Consider the following 22,698-nt stretch of genomic DNA (forward strand, 5'->3'; position numbering starts at 1 on the left):
TCGTCGCGTACCAGTGACGCGTACCATTGACAATGAGAAAGTAACGAAACCTGTGATCACTGAGTTTCTGTCAAGAATTCGTGATGAAGACCAGCATACAGATAAAACACCTACGGTTTCATATTTCTCACCTACTGAAGCTGCCCCTGTAATAACAGAAGTGCTGATCCCCCCTTCTGAGTCAATTGCATTTACTAAACCTCTAATTGAAGAAATTGTTGAAAACGAGGAAAGCGCTGTATCTGTTTCCGATTCAAACAACAAACGGGAATCGATACCAAACAAATTGAGCCCAGAAACACCAGTGGTAGAAGAAGAACCTACTGTTGCAGAAAATGATACTGCAACAATTACCAAGAAGAAAAAAAAGTTTGAGAAATTGGGATCAAAGGGGAAAGAATGGAAAGCCGTTCATTTCATTCGCCCTCGGTTTCTTCGATTGGATTCGATTTTCCTGTGAAGAAACCGAGCGGCAATGAGAAAGTAATGAAACCTGTTATCACTGAGTTTCTGTCAAGAATTCGTGATGAAGACCATTTGAATTTGCTTGGAATATTAATCACTTCAAAACGAAGGAGTTTATTAATTTTTAAATTATAAAATAAAAAAAAAGCACATCGATAAAAATTTGTTTCATATATAATCGGGAATTTCTCGTAAGGTATCCACAATTATTTAACACCTCATCTAGAATCGAACATCGATCTCCAGCATCACACTCAGAAACGCTATACCTACGCCATTGACAACGACGTAAATGTTCACAGGCAGCTGAAACATAAGCTAAATTGTTTCGGTAAGAAACATTACTAAGCCCAAGCCCTAAATTTCCAACTGTCGTTTAAAAAAAAACACCACCCTGGGGGTTGCAAAAATGTCCCGACCTGTAACTTGCCTTAAAGCGTTATACCTTAAGGCACTTTTTTTAAATGTCTAGACTTACCCAACCCTGCCCTGACGTGTCCATCACCCCGTCTACCCTCCCCCTTAAAGAAAAACAAACAAAAAACCCACTACCTTGCCAATAGGTGGCTTTAAAAAATTAAATCGGTGTTCGGATTTTTGTGCAGGATACTGTACGCGTACTTCCCAGAGGCCAGAGCCGTCGACTGCGAAAATGGGACGAAAATTGGAATCGTCAACTATCGGCAACTCTGGCCGGGTGTGTAACTAGAGGGCCTACTTTAACGTAGGCTCTTATGGGACTACCCCTTTTGAACTGTTACCCTGCCTCCGAATCTATTCAAATCCTTTTCATTGCCAGATCGTTTTAATTCACAAAAGATTTTGCGCGGGAGCTCAATCAACAAGCCCTCAAAAGTCAAAACCTCAATTCTCCACCATTTTGCTTCTTCACATTTTCGGGTATTCGTCATAGTTTTCATTATCAACAAAGGAAAAAGTTACATGAAATTAAAATTTATAAAAAAGAACAAATTGCAGTTTGCCAGCTACGTTGGAAGCGCAATTATGTTCATTTTCCTTAAAGAGGAAATTTACTAAAACCTTTTCCAAACAAATATAGTTCAGTGAAGGAGGGAGACGGGACGGATTTGCTATGCCAATGCGAGTGATAAGCAGGAGACCCTTCGGTCAATGAAATTATGTTTCTTATCTGTTCCTAATCTCAGTCTCATACGTTCGCTCGGCTTGTTATTTTAAGGCATTTGGAAAACTGCTGGAATTCCGTGATAATAACGGTTTTAGTTTTTTTTATTTTTTGTTTATTTGTTTTATTCCATTTCTTTTCTTTTTTGTAAAACTGACAAGTAATCTTTGGCTTGGCAAATGAATTCAATGCAATTGGACTTGGCTCACCTTTTTTAGTCAGTTAGATAGAGTAGGTAAATCAAGTTTCTTAAACATTGATCGATTTGGTATTTTGTGGACATTTTTGCAACAGACCAGTCCTGGCAATAACTTTATTTTCACAAAGCTTTTCTCCAATGTCATGGGATAATGAGAAACATAGAATCTTCTATAATTCAAGTATTATATTAAACAACAATAAAACCATTATACATCGATAAGTTTTTGTAAATTGAGGCATAAGCTTTGAAACTTGGTGGTGTCTTTTTTAATGACTAAAGGATTCCTCTGAAACCAGGCTGCTGTCATCGCACGTACGTCGCTTTTGACACGTTGATTATTCGACGCCAAAGAAATCAAGGCTGTAACGGCCATTGTAGATGACGTAACATCGTCGATGGCTGCCTTGCTCGTTAAGAGCCGTACGAAGAGCGGGAGAACATTGCTGGCCGACAGCAAAGGCGTCTTGTAGTTGTTGTGGAAAGCCATATTCCGTAAAATGGAAAGTGCGTGCTTTTCGGCACCGTATGGTTGGGATATCACATCCACAAGAGTTTCAGCAACCTTGCTGTCCATTAAATCGGGCAAGGCAGGTTCCGGGAAGACAGTCAGAGCAGATAGAAGACGAGCTCGTAGACGAATTAGCGTCGTTAGTGAACCGTGCTGATGCCGGTTGATGATCCGTTTGAGGTAGACAGGATGCCAAGTTTGAGCTATGCTGTTCCAGTACTTGTACTTGGCAAGAATACGGCGGCACTCCAAAGAGGAAACAGAGGCTAAAAGAAGCTCGTGGATAGATTCGATGATGTTCCAATCTTCATCGCTAACTGGCATCGATTGGCGAGCAATTACGGCTTCTTTTTCTTCTAAATATTCCATCATCAATTTAAGCAATACCCTAACCTCTTTTAAAGTCTCCTTCCCAACTAGGATTTTTTCAAAATTGATCATGTAGAGTAATACTGATACATTCGTTTCACGACTACTCCTCGTCTTCCAAATTTCTATAATCGGAGGGAAAATGCCACTCTTTAGTAATTCCTGCTCCGCTTCAGGGTGGCGTAGTACAAAATTGTGGGCTAAGCTGAGCAAAGCTGCTATGTACTTGTCACTACTGCGAGATAAGCACAACTGCAATTCTTTAATGATGAATTCCGAAGTTAACTTAACTGTATCTTTTGTCGGAGTAGAGCAACACAGTAGGAGCAATCCCAGAGCTTGAAGCACACTCTGACGAAGAGAATTGTCGATTTTTGCAGGAAGATGAGGTATCAGCCACTGACAAAAGTGCTGTACATAAACGGGATCCAGCTGCAAATTCCGATTAGATTTCACTGCAGCTGTCAATACAGTTTGGATGAAGAGCAAGACTCGTCGGGCGGCTGGATGAGAAAGGGTGCGATCGCTTAAGAAAAAAAACAGATCCCACAATTGCGGCACAGAATGAAAAACCACTTGGAACACTTTGTTGGACGATTGTCCTTCAGTTTGCAATAAAAACGTGACGAAAAGAGCTGCTTCACCCACTAAATTTTCATTGTCGCAAAACAACGATTGAACGGCTGTTGTGACGCACTCGAATTCGTTGAGAAGCCAAACAGCTATTTTAGGCTGTAAGAGAGCTATCCGATATAAAAGACAGAGGACTGCGGCTTTGACGTCTGGAATGGTGTCTTCGTTATTTAATAAAGATGGAAGAATTGGAATAAGATCATTGACAATTGCTGTGACGTGAGCGGAAGCCGCTTGAACGTGAGTGCAGTTGATGAGAAGCTGAAGAAGAGCTCGCAACAAGGACTGGTTTAAACAAATGCGAGAAGACGATGCCATTAACACGACCTGGCGAACGGCCTGGTCCGTCATCCGTGAGGCATGTTGGGATAACAAAAGACACGCCTGCTCAACAACACTGCAGTTTTCATCAGTATTGAAGAGAAATGACAGGACAGTTTCGGCAACATCATCCGTGATGTGTACGTTACGCGAAAGCTGCGTGCAGGTGTTGATACCCGCTGTTTTGACAGTCGGATCTGGATGCTGGAGTAGAACTATTAACCAGTCGAGATCAGACAAATGAACACAGCTGCTGCTGCAGTATTGACTTAGAGCAATCAACACATTAATAAGCTGGGAACAGCATTGAACCACGCTCCGCCCTTTGTTGCTGTGAGTTTTACTACTGAATGACACCAGAGTGGCCGTGGCGTGCTTGAGTAAACTGGCGATAATAGCTTGATCCACAGACGCCGGTTTCCATTTCAAAATAGCGGCCGCAGTATGTACTGTGCACTCGAGGATAAGCTTCAGTGAATTCAGTTGATAGACTTGGGATTGATTGTCTTGTTCAAATGTTTTGCACAGGATTTCCAGCACGTGCGCCAAAGATCCTGATGGTGTATGTGAACCAATCAACCGCACAGTGGCTGATACGAAGCGGAGCAGGAAGGGTAACAGGTGGCTGTCATTATCAGCTTTATTGAATTGCTGGCAGCGGTCTTGGAATAGGATCCAGAAGACGTGCTTCCCGTCAACCATTATAGAACGCAACCAGCTGAACAGGCAGAATTCTTCCACGTTTTCCAGTTTTTCCATTTGAGCCAAAGAAAGCATCAACATTTCGAGAATGGACGTAAAGACTTTCTCATCACTAGTTGATTCCGGATGAACGGTGAAAAAAGTTTCGAGGCTTTCTTGCCATTCGAGGTCAAAGACTTCTGGCAGCAGATTGATGCGTTGTAAAACTTCACGGAGAAGCGTAAGAGCTTCACTTACGTCGTGATGGCCTTCTGCGTTACATATTCGGCTTAAAGCCTGTTCAACCAAAGCGCAATCGTTGGCAGACGTCCCAACTTCCAACTCGGCTGGGCTCAATTTCAGGAAAGGCGGTACACTTGGTACCGAAGGCGGGGTGGACAGTTCAGCGTTAAAAATGAACTTGGCTGACCACCTGACAACAGCTTTGGACCACATTTCATACCAACCAGCGGAATCAATAGATTCTTCGATCACAGGTTCCGGTGGTGGAGGATTTTCTTCAATGGCAAGCAATCGCAAAAGCGCCACACAATGTCGACGGGCAATGAGATCCTGCCGTGTCATCATTGTGGCTCTATAAGAAATTTCATATCTATAATAAAATTTTTTGATGTGCTACGATCAGGGACCTATCACCTCAACAAGTCCATCATGAAATCATTGTCCCAAGCCAGAGCGTTCTTCGCTGCGGGATTCATGTGAGCGACGAATAAGAAGGTTTTGACGATGGCTAACATGACTGAAAGAAACGGTTCGTTTTCCGATACAACCAGAGATTTGTGAAGAAAATCAACAAGTATGGGTATTCCTCCGTTGTCGAGGAAGATTTGATGGAGGTCCTTGTCTTCAAGGATGATTGCCAATTTGGTTAGGTGGGTCCATGCCATTACCAAATCAGCACCTTTTAAGGCTTGCATTGTTTCCGTCAAAGTGGAAACCTGTGAGAACAAAGCGGATTTAATCAACATAAATTAGTACAAGAATGAATGCTTTACTACTTACCCCAAATTTGGCTGTACTTTCAATGGCAACAGTCAAATCGCCTGAAAATATTTCTGATAGAGAGGAAGGATCGAGGGCGGATATTCGCGGACGAAGTAGATGAGCTTGTGGCTGCTGGCATAAGATAGAAATCAGACTCAGACTGGATTTATCACGCAAGATATCTTGGTTTGACATATTCCGAATTAAAAATCTCAAGACAAAATTGAGATCCAGTCGAGGACAGCCATCAGCATCGTCGGACGTGCAATGTGACTGGTTTATCAGGTCCCATAAGAGTGGCCTTAGGATTTTAAAGTGTTGTATATTTGGTTCAATATCCAAAATCAACTTTGGAATTATGGTAGTCACCAAAGTCTGCCATTGTTGATCATTCATCCACACTCGACCTTTCAGTATTAACGCCAGAATTTTTTCCGCAATCGGCGCAATCTGTTTAGGTCAGGAAATATTGTTACTTATGAACGAACTAATATTAGAAAATATGTTAAATGGTACCTGAGCACTCTCGGAGCACATTCCTTTAGCAATGGCTCTCACAACGGCTTCATCGACAAACAAGTCCCCAATGTGAGGCCCAATGTTGATAGACTTCATGGGTGAGGCGATTTCGGCCAAAAGCTGATAAATTTGTCCGAGTATAGGCTCTTTCTGTGAGAGCAATAACAATGTCATAGTAATTGCGGGTTTTCCTCCAAATTCTTTCAAATGTTTGAAGACCCAGGGCAGCAACGATTCCGTTAAAGCATCATCCAATTTTAGTAGATAAATTACTGGAACCAAATCATATTCCTGGTCGCTGTTTTTGAGGAATTTTGCTAGGTTCTGGAAGGCTACATAGAGGTTGGAGATTTTTTCATATTTGTCGTGGAGGGGGCGGTTTTCTTTTAGAACGGCTATACACTTTTCCAGCAACTCTGGATGGTAATGTGTTATGGAAGCATCTAAGAGACCATTGTATATCTCATATACAACATCAGTACTCAATGAAGAAACTGGGCAACTCTGAATTGAGGTAACCAACAGTAGAAGAAAGGTTGCAAAGTTTTGCCTTGAAGATGCTCGCAAGGCAGCAGATATACTTGTCAGTATCTGGTAGAATTCCATGTTTTCTGTGGGTGATTTGACAATTCCAGAAAGTGCTGATGCAGTATTTAATAGCTTTAGAATATGATCAAATGGTTTTGATGATCTGATGAGCATTTGATGGCATGCCTTTGCTATCATTACAGAAAGATTTGACAACGTCAATAGACTGTTTTCGATTCCATCACCAGGATCTCTTGCTGAACTGCTTTCAGTGATAAGCTAAAGTTGAGTTAGATATAGATAAATCTAGTTTTAAAAATATTTCTTTTCAAAGTTACCTTCACAACAGTTATCCAAGAAGGTTTTTCCTTTCTTTTAAATTGTGTAACTATCCTTTTGCAGATGGAATCAAAACAACTACAAGCTGCATCTGCAATGACTGGGTCAACATCTTGACACAACTTTAAAAGACACTGCAATGGGAAATGATAGAAAATAAAATCCTAAAAACCACTGAAAACTTTAGTTTGCATGGGAAAACCTACGACAAGCAACTCTCGCTGGTGAAGAAATGCTTCAGCAGGGAAGTCATAGATCACAACGGTTTCTAGGAACTCGCAGGTGGATGAGATCGAATCTACATCAGATGACCTTAAGGAGTCCACAATGTTATTCAAAAGGAGTGCGTCGACATTTCGCTCCATTTTTGTCTAAAAAGATTATCGAAAACCAAGCATTGTTTTCGTTTTCAATGAGTAGTGACAGATTCAAATAGAACCTCAGCGACGTTGCCAGTAAGTCAAAATTGAAACTGCTCCCATCCCATTCCCACATCTAGGGATCGGCCCCGACCCTAATCGGGGTGCATTTTGCCAATCGGGTTTCGAAATTCGGGGCCCGGGGGGGAAATTTTTGAACCCCGATTGCATTAATAATTTGTTACTGCATTAAGTTACCAAACATGCTGTCACTACTTGTGTGAGTTAGCAGCCCCGTCGAAACATTATGGGGAAACAAACAAAAAAATCTATCATGTTGAATCCACCGACGTTAAAAATGTGCAGTCATTGCACCCGACTGCAGTCTGGATCCTCAAATGGGTCAATAGAACTGCGTAGGTCATCAATGTTAAATAACAGAAAGTTACCCGCTGACGGAGAAAGTATTTTTTGAATGGCCAACTACCCCACTAATGAGTGTTTCTGTAGAGCAGAGATCACGACCTCCTAGGACATTTTGTTTTCAAGTGTTTTTCCTCTATGAGAAATTTCAGATGTAGCGATAGCAACAACGGCTGTCGACGAACCCCCACGAGAACTGCATTCTCATTTTCCTACTCAGTATGACAAACTAGGACAGTTCGGTGTCCCATTACCATTACTCTAGCTGGGCGAACGTGTGTATCTCTACCTTGTGAAAGAAGATTACAACAACAAAAGGTACGCACAACACTGGTCATGTCACAGACACCTTGTGGGGGGTTCCGGAAGCTGCCATTAATCGTAATATGCCATCCTTCGTACAGTAAAACATTTTCTTTTCTTTGATTCTTGGTGGCTGAATGGTGGACTACTATTGAGCAATCGTTTCAACTATGTAAAAAAGTGGGTCAAATGGTTTGACAACCTCCTGGATTTGCTGAAAACGTTTTGAGCTGCGCGTCAGCAACGATAATAATCTGCACCGACGCTACACGGCATAAATACCGGAATATGTTAAGGGACAGCATTCAGTTTTCACACAGCAGTTCGACGTTTCATCATGTTCAAGAAAATCTGGAAATCCTTGGCTAGAATGTGCCGGAACAGAGGCAATAACAAGAAATCGTATAACTATCAATCAGCTCAAACCGGTGAGTCGGTATATTATAACTGAAGCGTGTGATCAGTTTTCATTTAACCCATTCGCTTATTGCGGGAATGCAGATTATCTAACAATCCGTCACCGCAGCAAAGCGGAAATCAATCTAGTTAGCCTTGATAATGGACAAACAGAATTTCGAACGCCGTTCACTACTCGATTGGTATGTATCACCATGGCAATGGTCGTGTTCAGACTACGTCTTTTGTCTCGAAAGTAATTGTAAATTAAAACCCACTTCAACGACATCTATAGGGGCGAAAGGTCATCCACCTTCGTAAATAATGCAGCCGCGTTTTGCTGCGGGTCGTCTGACGTCTGGCTGAAAAGCAACCTGGAATGTGATATCGTGTGACTTTTTGGTGTGGGAATTAAATCTTGGGGATGCCTTGTTTGGTTTGCGGAATCAAAATTATCTATTGGTGCATAGCTCTATTTACAAACTACTCTATTTTTCTACCGTTTGAATAAAAAATATGAATTACTACCGTGTACCAGCATGTCGCCATCTGTGTGAATAAAAACATAATTTAACAACATGTCCCATTCATTTTATTGGTTTCTTTATTTCTAAAGCAGAGAACTCTACCATGAACACTCATCGCAATCATCAGGAGATATTAATATGTTTCAGTTAGATTTTCTTGTTAACTTTTTTTTTCTTCTTCTTCTTTAAACTTTCCCCGGAGTAAACGACGGGGGATGGATGGGGTGAGACAAAAGAGAGATGGGATTATGATTCACGGCAGCATTTGTGACTGGGTTGGCTGAACGCAACGCAAGTAGATAAAAAAAAAACTGAAAAGGCAAACGAGTGAAGGAAAAATAAACAAAATATTGGAATGTCACTCAGTGCGTCTAAAATCGACTTGGACAATCTGACATGCATAGAATCGTGACCATGTTATTGACCAATAAAAGAGACCGCAATATTGTATTGATCGACGAGGTAGTGAACTAAAAAAAAAAGAAAAATGTTCCAGCTGACCAACAAAACGCAAGGACAAAAAAAAATAATAATAATGGATGTTCCGGTCGTGTGTGTCTCTTTGTAAAGGAAAAAAAAATGGGCTGGAACTGACAATGTAAATGTCGCGGCAAAGAGGGCGCGCACGCAGTTCCGGAATACGGTAGAATTCAAATGTGAGATAAAAAAATAATAATAATAAAATCAAAACAGGTTTTTTACACGCTCCAGACGAAGGGCGTACCAAATCAACATTGAATCCCATTCTGAAAAATAGCAAATGAAGCCACATGGGATAAAAGGAAATGGTGATCAGCGTTCACGCAACACACTAAAAAAGTTGAAGATAGAAAGTTAGAAAGAAACAACAAAGTTTCTTATTTCGTCTCTCCTGATGTCAGACACAGAAAATTTTCAGACTTTAATTCGTTCAAAGACGTCAAAAATTCAAACGAGTATTTGTTTTTCCGCCAACTGAAAAACTCCAACTAAGAAAAGAAAAACGGCAAAAAAACAAAAAAACAAAGGAAATTTGTACTCTTGTACAACTCAGAAAAAAGCGACAATGAATCAGCCAACAAAATGAAAAATTTAAAGAAAAAAAAAAAATGAAAAATGGTCTATTCCTCGCCTCTAAATGTTCTTTCATCATACTTTAATGGTGAGATTCTATCTTCTAATTATGGCGTCAATTTAAAATGAAGAAATGATGAACACGCCGAATAAAATATACACGCTTGATATATGGTTAAAAAAAAAAATTAAAATATAAAATCATATGCTAAAAAAAAAAAAAGATAGTCAAATTAAATGTGATGGACGAAGGGTAAGGGAAGTAAGGAGAAAAAAAAAAAAAAAAACACATTAAAAAACAGTTCGCACTGCTTTTTAAGAGAGCCCATCAATGTTGAAGTGCTCGGGCGTTCCAGAAAATAGCAGTCAAAGTGATGGCCAACAAGAGCAGAGCGTTGACGGTGAACCGTTCGGAGCCAGACACGGAGATCTCGCGGCGCTGCACCAGTACGTGATCGATCACGTGGATCACACCATCAATACACTGGACATCCGGGCGTACCACTCGAGCACGAATGTTCTCCCATTCAGCAAAGTACTCTGAATTTTCAAACGCAGTTAATAAATGTTTACTCACAGCATTTAAAATCCGAGATAGATAAAGCTACGTTTGTTTTTTGTTTTTTTAAAGATTATTTGCCCGTAGTAACTAATGAAAGCACATTACAATATTACAGTCGAGCCTAAATAGAATTCTTTGCGTTGTTCAAGTTGTTACCTCGCGTTGGCTCCCCTCCATTCTCTTTGTTAGCAACGGATAAATTGACAAGATCGTCAATGTAATTGATTTTCGAATGTGCTCATTGTGTCGAAATCAAACTGAATAAAATCGAATTTACCTCCACCATTTTCGACGAAGACAATCTTCACTTTGCCGCGGATCGTTTGTAGGTAATTATCACGGCCTTGACTCGTTAGATTGTTGATGCTTAATTCTTGTCCGACGACCAAATGGCGCTCCAAAATTTGACGCACCTGCGCATTTCAAATATTAGAATTCCGTGCCGCATCATCAATGAAAAATTCGTTTGAATCACTGACATTGTACGAATATTCGCCCATAAAGAGTTTCTTGAATGCCGAGCCCATCGTGCGATGAATAACTTCCCAGGCATCATCACTGGGCACCAACATGGTGAACTTTTGCTGAATCCTCGGATTGTACGGATCTCTGTACGCTTGCATGCGACCGAGGAAATCATCTTGGATGGCCAACGCGTGCGTTTTGCTACATTAATTGCAAACTCACGTTAAAAATCAGACAAAGACCAAAACAATTGAACGAAATACCTCATAATGGGATCTGACTGTAGTTTCTCAATGACAGTCATAGTGGGCACGCCGAGGACACGGTCAATGATGTGAACGATGCCGTTCAGTGCTCCAATATCGGGCTGGATGATGGTAGCATTGACGCCTCCTCCTTCCACAGAGACGGTGATGTTATCATCTGGTCCGAAGGCGGAGAAGTAAAGCCGTCGGTGCCGGTCAGCTGACTCGACCTTTATTTTTTCAAAAAGACATGACGGATGAGGGGGGGGGGGGCGAACATTGGTTAACTATCCGCTGATGGCTAATGTATCATAAGCGTAAAGGCAATTACGTGAGACAAGAGAGGATTCTGGATAATCTCATCGGAGGAGAGCCGCCTGCGGATGACGTGAAGTTGCAAGATTTCAGTCAATTTTTGCTGATTGGCCAACAGAGCGTTAAGATTCTTTTCTCCGAGCTTGCGGAAGGCCTCGTTAGACGGAGCTAGGAGGGTCAATTCTCCAGCGCCCGTGATGCCCTCCATAAAGTTGGTGGCAAAATCCTTCATGATGCGGTAGAACTCGTATAGGATCCCGTTGCGTTGTTCCTAGCCAAGAAAAGAAAAAACGATCAATCGATTTGCTACGAATAAAAAAAAAAACACTTGCGAAACCATGACAACCCTATCGATCGCTACAATTCTATAACGTCACTACACGTCTTCAACGGCTGCAAAAGAGAAACCCAATTTATATGTATATACAAGATACATCAGGTTTTACGTATACAGCAGCGAAAAGCTCGAGAATTCCCAGACAGGAAAACAGAAGAAAGAATTACGACCAAAATAGATGTAAGACATAAAGAGGGAGAATGACGATAGAATTGTTCACATATGAGACAATGGAAGGTTCAAAAGAGATAATCAAGTATATACGCAATAAAAAGAAGAAAAAGAGAAACGATTGAAGATTGTTATATACTTACAAAGACCTTCAGGTCGGAGTGCCAGCATGCACCGGAAGGCATGCACAAATCAAATTATTAGATTAGATTATCTTTTGTTTTCTGTGTCTCGCATAGAAATAGATTTCTTGTGTGTCTGTGTGTAGCTTGATTTAACTCTTTTTTTTTTAAAGATTGTTGCGTGTTTTTTCGTGTTTTGTAGCGAATAAATGCGTGATGAGTCTACAGCGGACTACACCGTACGTTATATACGATACGAGAGATGTACCTTATATACCGTAGGTTTAAAGAGTTCGTATTGATGGGCCAGATTTTCTGCTCTAATTCCAAGATCTTTTTTTTTTGTTTTGATTTTATTGACTTAAAAATAAATGACGCGTCTAGAGAAAAAAAAAAGATTCGTCCAATGATTGGCTGGCTGGTAGACAATCTCCAAGAAACATACCAACCTACGCTAAATGTCTCGAAATAGTTGGCAGAGAGAAAACCGCGGTTCATTAAGACGAACTTTTTAGCGCAGTGGGGAGGATTAAAAAAAAAAAAGTAAAAAAAAGCCATGCATTTTGAATGATGAGCCTACATTTTTGAAGCAATGCCGGATTGGCATTGTCTATTGCTCATCATTGTTTAAAATTACATTTGTCATCATCGTCTTTCACTTTTTTTTTTTCATTTTTTTTTTTTTTTACAGATTACCGCGCAAAACGGATGAGACGTTTCATTACGTGGCAGTGATATGTGATTAAAGGCATAAATGTGTTTTTTTTTTTTGGTTTTTTTGGCAGTGATTTTTTAAAAATTCTTTTACTGTGATGGTAGTGAAAATATTTTTTTTCTTTTTTTAAAGGAATTGAGAGACACCCGTTTACCTTAAAGGACTGCAGCATGCCGAATGGGAAAACCATGAAAGCACACAAGACACCGTAAGTATAAAAAGTAAAAAATAAAAACAAAAAAATAAACAGACAGAGAAAGAGAATAGAGTGAGGATAAAAGTTCAGATATAGTAGTTAGAAACAGTGAGAAAAAAAAAATAAATAAAAGAAAATAATAAAGAAAAAAAAAATATTACGACGATATGAAGATTCCCTGGATGGTAGAAAACATCACCCAAAGAAACTCGTGACACAAAAACTATTGGTCATAAAAATTCGACAATCAAGTGTCTATTATTATTAATTGACGTTATGGGCATTGCATTCTCTCTTTTCTTTTTGCGTGTTAAGATTACAATTTGAGACTGCTGCTACATTGTCATAAATATCTATTAAAACAACATCATTTTCAATTGAAAAGAAATCCCAACCAGCCCAAAAGAGTTTTTAATCAAAATTTCGTTTCATTACCTTGAGAAAGTTGACAATGTCAATATCGATGACAATGAGAGGCTTGTCGATGAGGTGGACGACACCATTGCGCACGGGGATGTTGGCTTTGACCACCTGGGCCACCACGACGCCTCTTGGATGATGGAAATCGCCGACCAGGGTATTGGATTGCACGTAAACTGTTCATTTCCGAGAAAGAGAGGAAACAGAATTTGTTTAAGCAGAAAAAGAGAGAATCCCAAAAATGAATAACAAGAAAATACTTCGCGATCCGATTTCTTGCGACGGCAGTGATTCGTTGCTAAAGGAAATGGTGACTTTGAGGTTGTCGGAGAAGGCAAGCGTCTGAACCGGTCGACCTCTGATGGCTGGCCGGCTGAACAGGGCAACATTGGGCACAATGTGGCCGTCAATCACCTTAGGGTCGATCTTGTCACGTGACACGGCCTACGTTGGTCCGGGGGGGGGGGGAGAAAAGAAAAAATATTTTAACTGAAACCTTGTACTTTTGAAAAATTATATCTTTTCTCTATCTCCATTTCAAAAGCACGACGGGCAATAAAACAATAAAATTATTTGAATATTGCCCTCTCCCTCCCCCTTGTTATGAGGGGACACACAAAATGTAAATCGTCCAAATAATTACATGTGAAGCGACTTGAGAAGCCTTTCAACTGCTCTACCCGTTTCACATGTAACGATTCAGGGTAGCCCAGTCGCAGATTGTTTGATCGATGGTTACTGACAAACCGTTATCAAGAGACAGACATGCCACTCGAATGAGCACGGCATGTTGTGTTCACCAAAGCATAAATTCCAGCCCACGCCAAAAGAAAAACAAAAGATCAATCACCTCGAATCCGCGGTTGATCGGAATGAGGAACGTGTGGCGTCCGGGTGTGGCAAAAACGGACAGCTTCTTGTGCGACGTGACTTGCTGGACAAAATCGCTGCGTTGAACAGAAAAGAATTCAAATTGTATTGCAGTAATGTTGTCGCTTTTACTTGTATTCATTTATACCTGATTTGATATGGTCCTAAATTGAAACTTCCGGCTCTTTCGAGGAGACGAGCTGCGTCGGGATTGGAGAGTTGCGGATCGCGAGCTGAAGTCATGATTGGCTCTAGGACTTTATCGATGACGTGCAGTACCTATTCAAAGAGTCATATCCATATTGATTGTTACTCGGACGTTTTCACAAAACAAGGAGATGATGATAGTCTTCCATGTCGTGTTTTAGACGACAAAAGCAATTTCAGGGGAAGGAAATGCAATAGACAAAAGGAATTCCATGTTGGAATGGCCTCAAATGGGTTTGATGGAAAAGGAAATGGTCATTTTGGTGACGGCGTACTGCCGTTGGGCTCACTCCACAAAAGAAATCAAGAAGATAAAATGTGTTCTTATTCGCTTTTGATTTTGAAAAGATTCTGAAAATTATTAAACGTACTTGTTCGTCCTGTCTGGTTGACATGGCTTTAATATCGCCACGGATGACACGGGCATCGTTGATGTAGAAATCGTACTGGTAGGAACTGGCATCACGACGGGCGATCCATAGCGGCGGATTGCCAGGCAGTTCGCTGGAAACCGATTGGTCCAATTTGTCCGTCGTCAGGGCCACGTTAGCTGTTTAGTTTCCATCAACAGCATTTCAACAATTTAAATGAAAATCTCTCTCTCTCTCACACATTTTTTAAACGCTGCAATCAATTATATCGTTAAACAGCGAGACCTCGAGGGGAGGAGGAAAGGCTCTTGAGTTTGAAAAATTATTGATTGCTACTTAACTGCTTGTATAATATACACAACCCACCCACCCCTTGTAAGGCCGATTTTTTTTATTTTTTATGTCTGGGCTTCATGTTTTCTCACCCTCATCAGTCTCGAGCGGCAACCGACACAGAGGCCCGTTCTGTTTGTTTAAACAAACGAGAGCCACGGCTGTTTTTCCAAATCTTTTTTAAATAGCTATCTGGCGTAGTTACGTTTACACGTTTCACCCCTCTTGTACTTGCAATTTGTTGAATAAGGGTTTTTGGAAAGAAGAGAGTAATATATATATATTTTTTTTCTTCACACGAACCGAGATGGTAGAGCAGCAAGTCTTGGTCCTTTTGTCCGGTAAAAGCTCTCATCGCCTCGTTGTTGGGAGCAAAAACGGTCGCCTGGCGGAACTTGAGCAGCGTAGGCACCAATTCGTTCCGCGAAATCAAGTTGAAAAACTGTGCAATACAACAAAATCGAAAATGAGTCAACCAGACGAACGTGTAGTATTGATTTTATTTTTAAATAAAAAGACGAAAAACATCAATCAATGTCCCCTTTTCTTCCATCTAAAGAGAACAGTTGGTAGACTGAAGGAAAATGGACGGTGGGGGGGCACCGTCCCTTTTATATCAAATTGGCAGGACTAAATGAGTCACTAATAGCGATCTGTAAAAAAAAAAAAAAAAAAGAGTTGCTGACAATCGAATCGTTCGATCGAAGCATTGGGGAAACCATCAGGAAAGGCAACATTCAGCCTAGATGCTTATTAAAGACTAGAGAGTAAGGGGAGTCGGGGAAAATGAGCTAGAAGGGGGGAAAATTTTAGTATAACTTATTGATTTCAGTGGAACAGCAAAGAGGGGGGTACTGTCGCGGTAGGATTTTGGCCGACTGCCATGCAGTGGAAAGGAGGTGGCGATTTCGTTCGAGCGTGATGATACCCTCCGCGACGTCACGCACTAGATCGTTTCACTTTTTTTCCCCACTCAAGTTTCTCCTTTTTGTTTTTGTGTTTTCAGTCATCAAGATTTATTTGAGTTTCTCCCCTGCATATACACAGCCCCCGAAAAGGAGGATCCAAGTTTTTGGTATCTACATGTGATTATTACATAAATTATACTACAGTCCTTTCCAAGTTTTGTTTTGTTTTTTGAAAACTCGAGGTCACTCCCATTCGATAATTTTGGGGGCTGCTTTGACTGGGTATCAACAAACATAGCGACCCTAAAAAAAGAACGAGAATACGTTGCAGACGTGCGTGAATAAAATGTCGTGTCTCTTTTTGTTTTCTTTTTACTGGTGTGGCCCCTCTTGATCCTTTCGTTTTCTATATTCCACCCTGCTGGGTGGAGCGCACACACACATAACTCGACCACGTCACGATGTACTTTTCTCCCTGTCGCATCAGAGATAATTGGATGTCTGTGTGTATGTACTCCCGACATTATTGCAAAGGCTTCCTTCTTTTTCTTCTGTATATTTACACAAACTGAAGAAAAAAAAATAATGTTTTTGACGGAATGACGAGATAGATCCGGACCCCGGCATTTTGTAGACGCCGGAAGAAAAAAGCCTTTCTGGCGCAAACTTGGGTCCGAAGGATGAGGGGAGAGACTACAAGTTTATTTTCAGATTTTGTACAGCCGACTGTATGCTTGATTTTTATTTTCAAAGGCGGAAGAGAGGGGAGTGCGTAGTTTTATTCTTAAACAAATCATAAAATGAGCCCTGGCTGCGGGAACATGCCTCTTCCCCCCATACGATAGTGAAAGCAATCAATTGAAATTGAATAACAAAAGAAAAGTCGTTGGATTACCAAGGCCACCCAGTCCAACTCGTTAACGATTTTTCTTTAAATCAATTGAATTTTCTTTTATTTGACGTCGGTTGGTGGAGGAACTTAGCCGGTATAGACCAGTGAAACAAGAGATTTTATGCCTTCAAGGAAAGATTGACGTTAGAGAGACCCCCTTTCATTTGGAAAGAGGACACACACACACACAAAAAAGGACTTTTGGTAAACGGATACACCGCAGATGTAATCAGTGATAGCGAGCTCTTATAACCGCTGTTCGTGGCGTGGTGCATCATGTCCGATTGAGGGTGTTTTCCCTATTTCTCCGATGACAAAAGAACCCCCCTTCGCTAAACTGAAAAGCATAGACGATTTGAGACTTCCTTCTTCTTCCAATCTGTTGTCATATCGCACAACCAAATACAGGGATGAATAATGATTCCTGCTACATAATCAAAAATCGCACGAGTCATTATCAAATAAGGGAAACATTAAAAACGAAATCGCTTGTTAAAAGGAACTATGTCCGTACAATGTTGGCCCTCTTCTTTTATTATTTCTCCCCTAGACAAAAAAAAAAAAAAAAGATCCAATTTTCTTATTCCCTAATTCCCAGTCCCCTCTAGTCACATCATTGGATAACACAACGTGCGGGCTTCCGTTGACGATGCGCTTAGAGTCGGAGTGAGTGAGGCGAATAAAAGGGAGAAAACGGACAACACGAAACAAAAATGGGAGGTAAAAATGCTGATTGCTACGCGACTATATTCTCAGTCCTATGATGCCCCCAAGTTCGCATGGGGGGGGGGGGTTGCCCTGTGGGTTTCCTTTCATTGATCGCAGAGAACAGCAAGAGACCACGGGTGCCATTGCTAGATCGATAACTCGCAGTGTAGCTCGCTATAGTCCCTTTTCTGTTGTTGGATCCATCCGCAAAAGAGTGGGAGGAGCTTAGTATTCTATCCTTTCTCACAGACGTGTCGCCAAAATCATGGCGAAGGTAGTCCTAACAGAACTATAAAAAAAAAGAAGAGGAATTGAGAAGTGTAGCCTTTTATTCCGGAGAGGGCAGCTGCGTCACGCGGGCATTCATCTTTATAGGAGGGGGAACTGTGGGCAATACAAAGAAGCAAACACCACCCCTCATACAAGCACCGGATCTCACGAGGATACGAGACAAAACCCACTAGGGTGAAACTAGTCATTCTTTCCCCCTCGTCTTTTTTACACGCAGAAACGCAAAATAGGGTCATTGGGACCAGGAAAACCCGACAAAAAAAGTACCAAATTGACACTACAATGTAACACGTTGGTTAAGTGGCGAAGGTTGAGGAGGGGGGCAAATGGTGGGGGGTTGATAATATATATACGAAGGAAAAAAACAATTCTTTTCTAATCTCCTACTCTTATTCACACTCTATTTCATTTCAATTGAATCAATGTTTGACCATCTGCAGCTGTCGTCAAAATGTCACATCCATTACGTTTTCATTTGAAAAAAAGAGCAAAATAACACCAAAGCGGATTTTTTTCCAAATTCTCTTTGATCTTCCTTGCATCAACTTCCCCCTTTTTTCTTTTCTTTTTTAAGCTTTTAGAACCGTATCACTCCATCGCATTAAGCAGAAAAGTACACACATAAAAGCATTATTGATTCACTAACAACATTTCACGTCCAATAAAGAGAAAAGGGGGGGAGAGATACGAGGGGACTGCAACGATATTGTCATTAATAATTGAAATTAAGTTCAGAAATACGTACTTCCGAGAGATCGGGATCGTTTTGAATCAGGTCGAAAATGGTCGGTTGTTGGTTCATAACCGGGCCAACAGCCGAAGCGAAGGCCAGCCATGAAGACATGGCCAACAGTGACAAGGTCACCAAAGAAGAAGAGTGAGTAAACATTTTATTTTTTTGTTCACAAAGTTTTACTGTCAGATCGTTGTGTTTTTTCTCGATTTCAACTTCGTTTCCAGAAAACTAGTACACACACTCACAGATCACAAAACACTACACGTTTGCACAACAGCCATACACTTTTTCGTGTTTTCTTTCGAGACACTAGAAACACGTTTGTGTGCGTTAACAAAAGTCTCGACTAGGTGCCAATGATGTCAGAAAACTTCGTCGTTCGATTGAAGTTCTCGATAAGCCCAGGTACAACGAACACCAAATGAAAAATCAATTGGAAATGAACTGGTAATTTACTCGTGTTTTTTTTTTTTTTTTAGGCGAGGCCGAAATGTTTTCGGTGAAAAGGAGAGAAGAACAATGGAGGAACAAAAAAAAAAGAGTTCGTGAATAAAAACGAACTGATGAAGAAAGGGATGAGGAGAGTTCAATTTGCGTGTCTGGACTGGCGCGCACTGTCAGCTCTACTACGCTGTCAGCGGCCCAACTCGGCAGTAAGGCGAACTGAAAGCGGTCACAAACACGACGTAGAAAAGGTGTCTTATGTGTTTCCCTCTAGTTGAAGGCCGTGGCCGCCTGGTGGCGTTCTATACAAATGTACTAGTCATCGATACGCAACGACATCTAACCTTGACTATCGCGATAGCCAAACAAAACAAAAAATGAAAATAAAAGGAAATGATTTTCATTTCAAAATAAGGTGCCCTGAAGGTTTAAGAAGATCGAAAGCTTCATCGTTGATTACTTTCGTTTGTTCCTTTTTTTTTTTTTTATTTGTGCGTTTTTAATTCCCGCAAGGGGTGAAGCATTCTTGACTTTGCAGACGCTTCTGAACAATCGAAAAGTCACGCTAAGCGAGTTTTTTTCTTTTTGGTTTTCGTTCTAGCCTCTGGCTTCACGTCCGGGAATCTTTTAAAAAAGAAAATTCGTCTGGCAATAAATACATGGGATTCTTGTTTCTGTTTTCGTTTGTTTCTTGTTTGCATGCCCTTTCCCCAAACTCGAACTTTGAAACGAAAATAGAAACGAGCGCGCCCCATGGACAATAAACTTAAAAAACCAGTCAAACAAAAAGCTAAAAAACACGAAACTGTGTAACGAAAAAGAAGGAAATAAATTCAATACACTGGCATTATCGATCTATTTATTCGATCGTGAGAAAACGATCCCCAACTGCTGACGTTTTTCCCTCCTTAAAAAAGAAAAAAAAAAAGGTTGAAATATGATGACGTGTGTAGGAATAGCACCGTGAAGATAACTCTACATGTGGCGGTTTCTCGAAGAGTGCTAGTATATAACCCACTCGAGATAAGAGGCTAGTAAGAATGTCTTTCAAACTTAAAATTCATAGCTACTTTTGTTTTTGTTTTAATATCATTTTTTCGGTTCATTTCTAAGAGAGTCAATTTCAATTCCACTTTCCACAAACATTGCTCGGTTCGACCCGGTATATATTTGAAACCTGCATGTCTGAAAATAAACGCCTGCTGTCAAGCTTGTATTGAAGTGTATTTTACCCATCGACCCGTTCTCGTACGACCGATAGCCATGTTGCAAAATCAACAATATGTTTGTGTAGAGCGAGAAATATGCACTGCATGTTTGTAAAGTAATAATAATGGTAATAATAGGGCTTAAAGAAAATGGGGCGAGACACACCTAAAGAAGACAAAAATGGAGGGAAAGTGAGAAGATACAGGTAAACAGCCTCGAGGGGGTAAAAAAAAATTCAAAGAAAATACCCGCAGGTATGCGTTGTAGTAGTCGTAGTAATAGTACACAGCATTTTCGGAGAAGGCGGGAGAAAGGAGGAAGAGAATGAAAGGTTGGATACAGATTTAAAAAAAGAGTATAGGGAAGAGAGAGAGAGAGAGAGAGCTAATGCTGTATTACATCAACAGGAAATGCCACGTTCACAGCACAAAAAAATGGCCGCCCAATTGTTACTACACCGAAGGACAAAAATAAAAATAAATCACTTAAAGTTTAATTTTGGTGAATGATCTTATAAGCAAAGAGATGACCTTCAAATGTCAGGTGTTTTCAACATTTCCCCTCCCTACCCTTTCTTCTCTGCACCTGGTCATTGTGTCCGTTTTTCCAAACTTTCTCGTACTGACAAGTTTGCCGGTCCATTACGCCCGTTAAGACCGATTGGCCCGGTGCATTTCCCTTATTTACGTCTCTTTACAATGACCTTTTAAAAGGGAAAAATGGTTGGCTGCATTTCTTTGGAAAACAAACAATGCGAAAATGGAAGAGGAGGGACACGGGGGAGGGAAAAGGTGTTGGCAAAAAAAAAAAAAAACGATCCGGATCAGTTGTCATAATCTTCTTGGCTCAAATACCTGGAATGTTCAGCGCCTCGTGGGATGTCATTGAATACCAAAACCGATTCCTGGTTTGACAATAACAGCCGGAAGTTTTCAATGTGGTGCGCAAATCCGTCATTGAAATAAACATAAAAAAAAAAACGGGAATTATTTCATACAAATATGGGAAGTGAATGTGTTTTTACTGTTATACCAATTCTAAAGCTTGAAGCGGTTTGGTGTTTAATCGCTCTTGAATGGGAGTTACAGCTCTGGATGACGCGAGCTGTCCAACAGCATTGGGCCAAATTCGAGTGGACGGATCGTCGATGTTTGGTTTCAAATCGATAGAAGCTCGTTTTCCATGTCCACCGAGACAGGAATGGCCAAAGACGCCGCAACCACCGTCTCCTCTCGATCTGGCTCCTGCGTTAAACGAAAAAAAAAAAAAGGGGGGACATGAAAAATGTATTTTCAATTTGGTGAATGAGCGTCTCACTTCCGCATTACGACAAATGAAAAGAGTGAGAGAAAAAAAAAAAAAAAGAAGGACAGGAATTAAAAATATCTATTTCCAGCAGCTTTTCTTCTTCTTTCTTTTTTTCCCGGTTGTTCTTCTACAGGGAGGGATAAAAATAAAACCGGACAGAGTCGCTCTTCCTCCTCTTCTAAGCTGTCAAAAAGTGAATGAGATTTCCCCCCTACCCGTCAGTCGATTTCACACCACTACTACTGTATTACCCAACCTTTTTCCTCTCCTTTTTTTGGGGGGGGGGGGAATTTAAATTGTGATGATGTTGGGTTACAAAGTTTTGACTGCCTACTTTTTTTTTAAATAATTTATTTGGTAGACCTATTTGAGTTGCCTGTAAAGGGGGAAAAAATAATGAAAGGGGATGACAGTTAAACATGACGGATCACCTGAAACGATGGCCAGCATTGTCGTCACGTGGATCACATAGAAGAAGAGATGCATTGTGAATTGCGTTGTAAATCCTTCCCCCTACAAAGCGGAAATGTTTAATTGGAAAAGTCGTAACCACCTAAGTAAACCAGGATGGAAGTATATTTAAAAAAAAAAAAGTCACATGGAAATCATCATCATAATAAAGGAAAAACGTGGATGTCAACTTGTAAAACTGTGAAATACACGTCGCAGCGCAACTTACTCGATCCGGAAGTCCTTCCGCTGAACAGTATCCGAACGATATCTAAAGACAGAAAATTAGTATCAACTTTAAAATCGAAAAGAAATTTACTCACACAATTGCGTTGGCTGAATATTTTATCCTTGATATCTTCTACAGGTATTCAATCGGAAAAAAAAAAAATTTTGTGTTTTTTTGCTAAGCAATTGACCAAAGGCAAACAAATTCGGAAATGGCAACGTTCTTCGATTGACCACAAAATCTCACTTTCTTACCTCCTCTATATATATGCACGGAAAAGTGGGTCCAAAACGGAGCGCAGGCGTGACGTTAACATTCTATTAGCCCTTCCTCTGCTCTAATGAGCTGTAGAAAATAACAACACGCACATCTTCTCTTTAAATTGAAAAAAAAAAGAAAAAAAAAAAGCCACGGGGTGG

The 22,698-nt window shown here is 40.6% G+C and overlaps 3 protein-coding genes and 1 long non-coding RNA gene across 12 annotated transcripts; 1 reads left to right on the forward strand and 3 right to left on the reverse strand.

The window, feature by feature from the left end:
* Positions 1–1,979: 1,979 nt before the first annotated feature.
* Positions 1,980–7,678, reverse strand: LOC116923613. Of its 2 annotated transcripts, XM_032930083.2 has the most exons (8): positions 7,523–7,678; positions 7,154–7,466; positions 6,921–7,085; positions 6,714–6,848; positions 5,845–6,654; positions 5,347–5,778; positions 4,981–5,282; positions 1,980–4,918 (listed from the first exon to the last, which is right to left on the reverse strand). In XM_032930083.2, exons 3-8 carry the CDS (start codon positions 7,077–7,079, stop codon positions 2,017–2,019), a joined length of 4,740 nt encoding a protein of 1,579 aa, XP_032785974.2. In that variant the 5' UTR covers positions 7,080–7,085; positions 7,154–7,466; positions 7,523–7,678; the 3' UTR covers positions 1,980–2,016. The 2 variants fall into 2 exon arrangements, with proteins under 2 accessions (XP_032785974.2, XP_032785975.2); XM_032930084.2 differs by lacking the exons at positions 7,154–7,466; positions 7,523–7,678 and having other exon boundaries at positions 6,921–7,147.
* A 16-nt stretch (positions 7,679–7,694) lies between these two features.
* Positions 7,695–8,774, forward strand: LOC116923615. 2 transcript variants are annotated; one of them, XR_004394600.2, is made up of 4 exons: positions 7,695–7,814; positions 7,981–8,227; positions 8,301–8,398; positions 8,491–8,774. It is a non-coding gene; the product is annotated as an uncharacterized LOC116923615 (long non-coding RNA). The 2 variants fall into 2 exon arrangements; XR_006646711.1 differs by having other exon boundaries at positions 7,749–8,227.
* Positions 8,771–19,290, reverse strand: LOC116923614 (fasciclin-1). Of its 5 annotated transcripts, XM_032930085.2 has the most exons (15): positions 18,649–19,290; positions 15,408–15,546; positions 14,772–14,950; positions 14,342–14,472; positions 14,174–14,270; positions 13,584–13,767; positions 13,339–13,499; positions 12,862–12,870; positions 12,014–12,019; positions 11,379–11,633; positions 11,066–11,277; positions 10,817–11,003; positions 10,615–10,750; positions 10,494–10,517; positions 8,771–10,315 (listed from the first exon to the last, which is right to left on the reverse strand). In XM_032930085.2, the coding sequence occupies exons 1-15, from the start codon at positions 18,790–18,792 to the stop codon at positions 10,104–10,106; spliced, it is 2,076 nt and encodes a 691-aa protein (XP_032785976.2). In that variant the 5' UTR covers positions 18,793–19,290; the 3' UTR covers positions 8,771–10,103. The 5 variants fall into 5 exon arrangements, with proteins under 5 accessions (XP_032785976.2, XP_032785977.2, XP_032785979.2 ...); XM_032930086.2 differs by lacking the exon at positions 12,862–12,870; XM_032930088.2 differs by lacking the exon at positions 10,494–10,517 and having other exon boundaries at positions 18,649–19,287.
* A 998-nt stretch (positions 19,291–20,288) lies between these two features.
* Positions 20,289–22,674, reverse strand: LOC123472306. 3 transcript variants are annotated; one of them, XM_045173687.1, is made up of 6 exons: positions 22,534–22,674; positions 22,374–22,411; positions 22,280–22,321; positions 22,032–22,113; positions 21,325–21,536; positions 20,289–21,196 (listed from the first exon to the last, which is right to left on the reverse strand). In XM_045173687.1, exons 4-6 carry the CDS (start codon positions 22,084–22,086, stop codon positions 21,116–21,118), a joined length of 348 nt encoding a protein of 115 aa, XP_045029622.1. In that variant the 5' UTR covers positions 22,087–22,113; positions 22,280–22,321; positions 22,374–22,411; positions 22,534–22,674; the 3' UTR covers positions 20,289–21,115. The 3 variants fall into 3 exon arrangements, with proteins under 3 accessions (XP_045029622.1, XP_045029624.1, XP_045029623.1); XM_045173689.1 differs by lacking the exon at positions 22,374–22,411 and having other exon boundaries at positions 22,534–22,673; XM_045173688.1 differs by lacking the exon at positions 22,534–22,674 and having other exon boundaries at positions 22,032–22,153; positions 22,374–22,514.
* Positions 22,675–22,698: the final 24 nt, after the last annotated feature.

The sequence above is a fragment of the Daphnia magna genome, linkage group LG5, assembly GCF_020631705.1.
Source record: "Daphnia magna isolate NIES linkage group LG5, ASM2063170v1.1, whole genome shotgun sequence".
Lineage (NCBI taxonomy): Eukaryota > Metazoa > Arthropoda > Branchiopoda > Diplostraca > Daphniidae > Daphnia > Daphnia magna.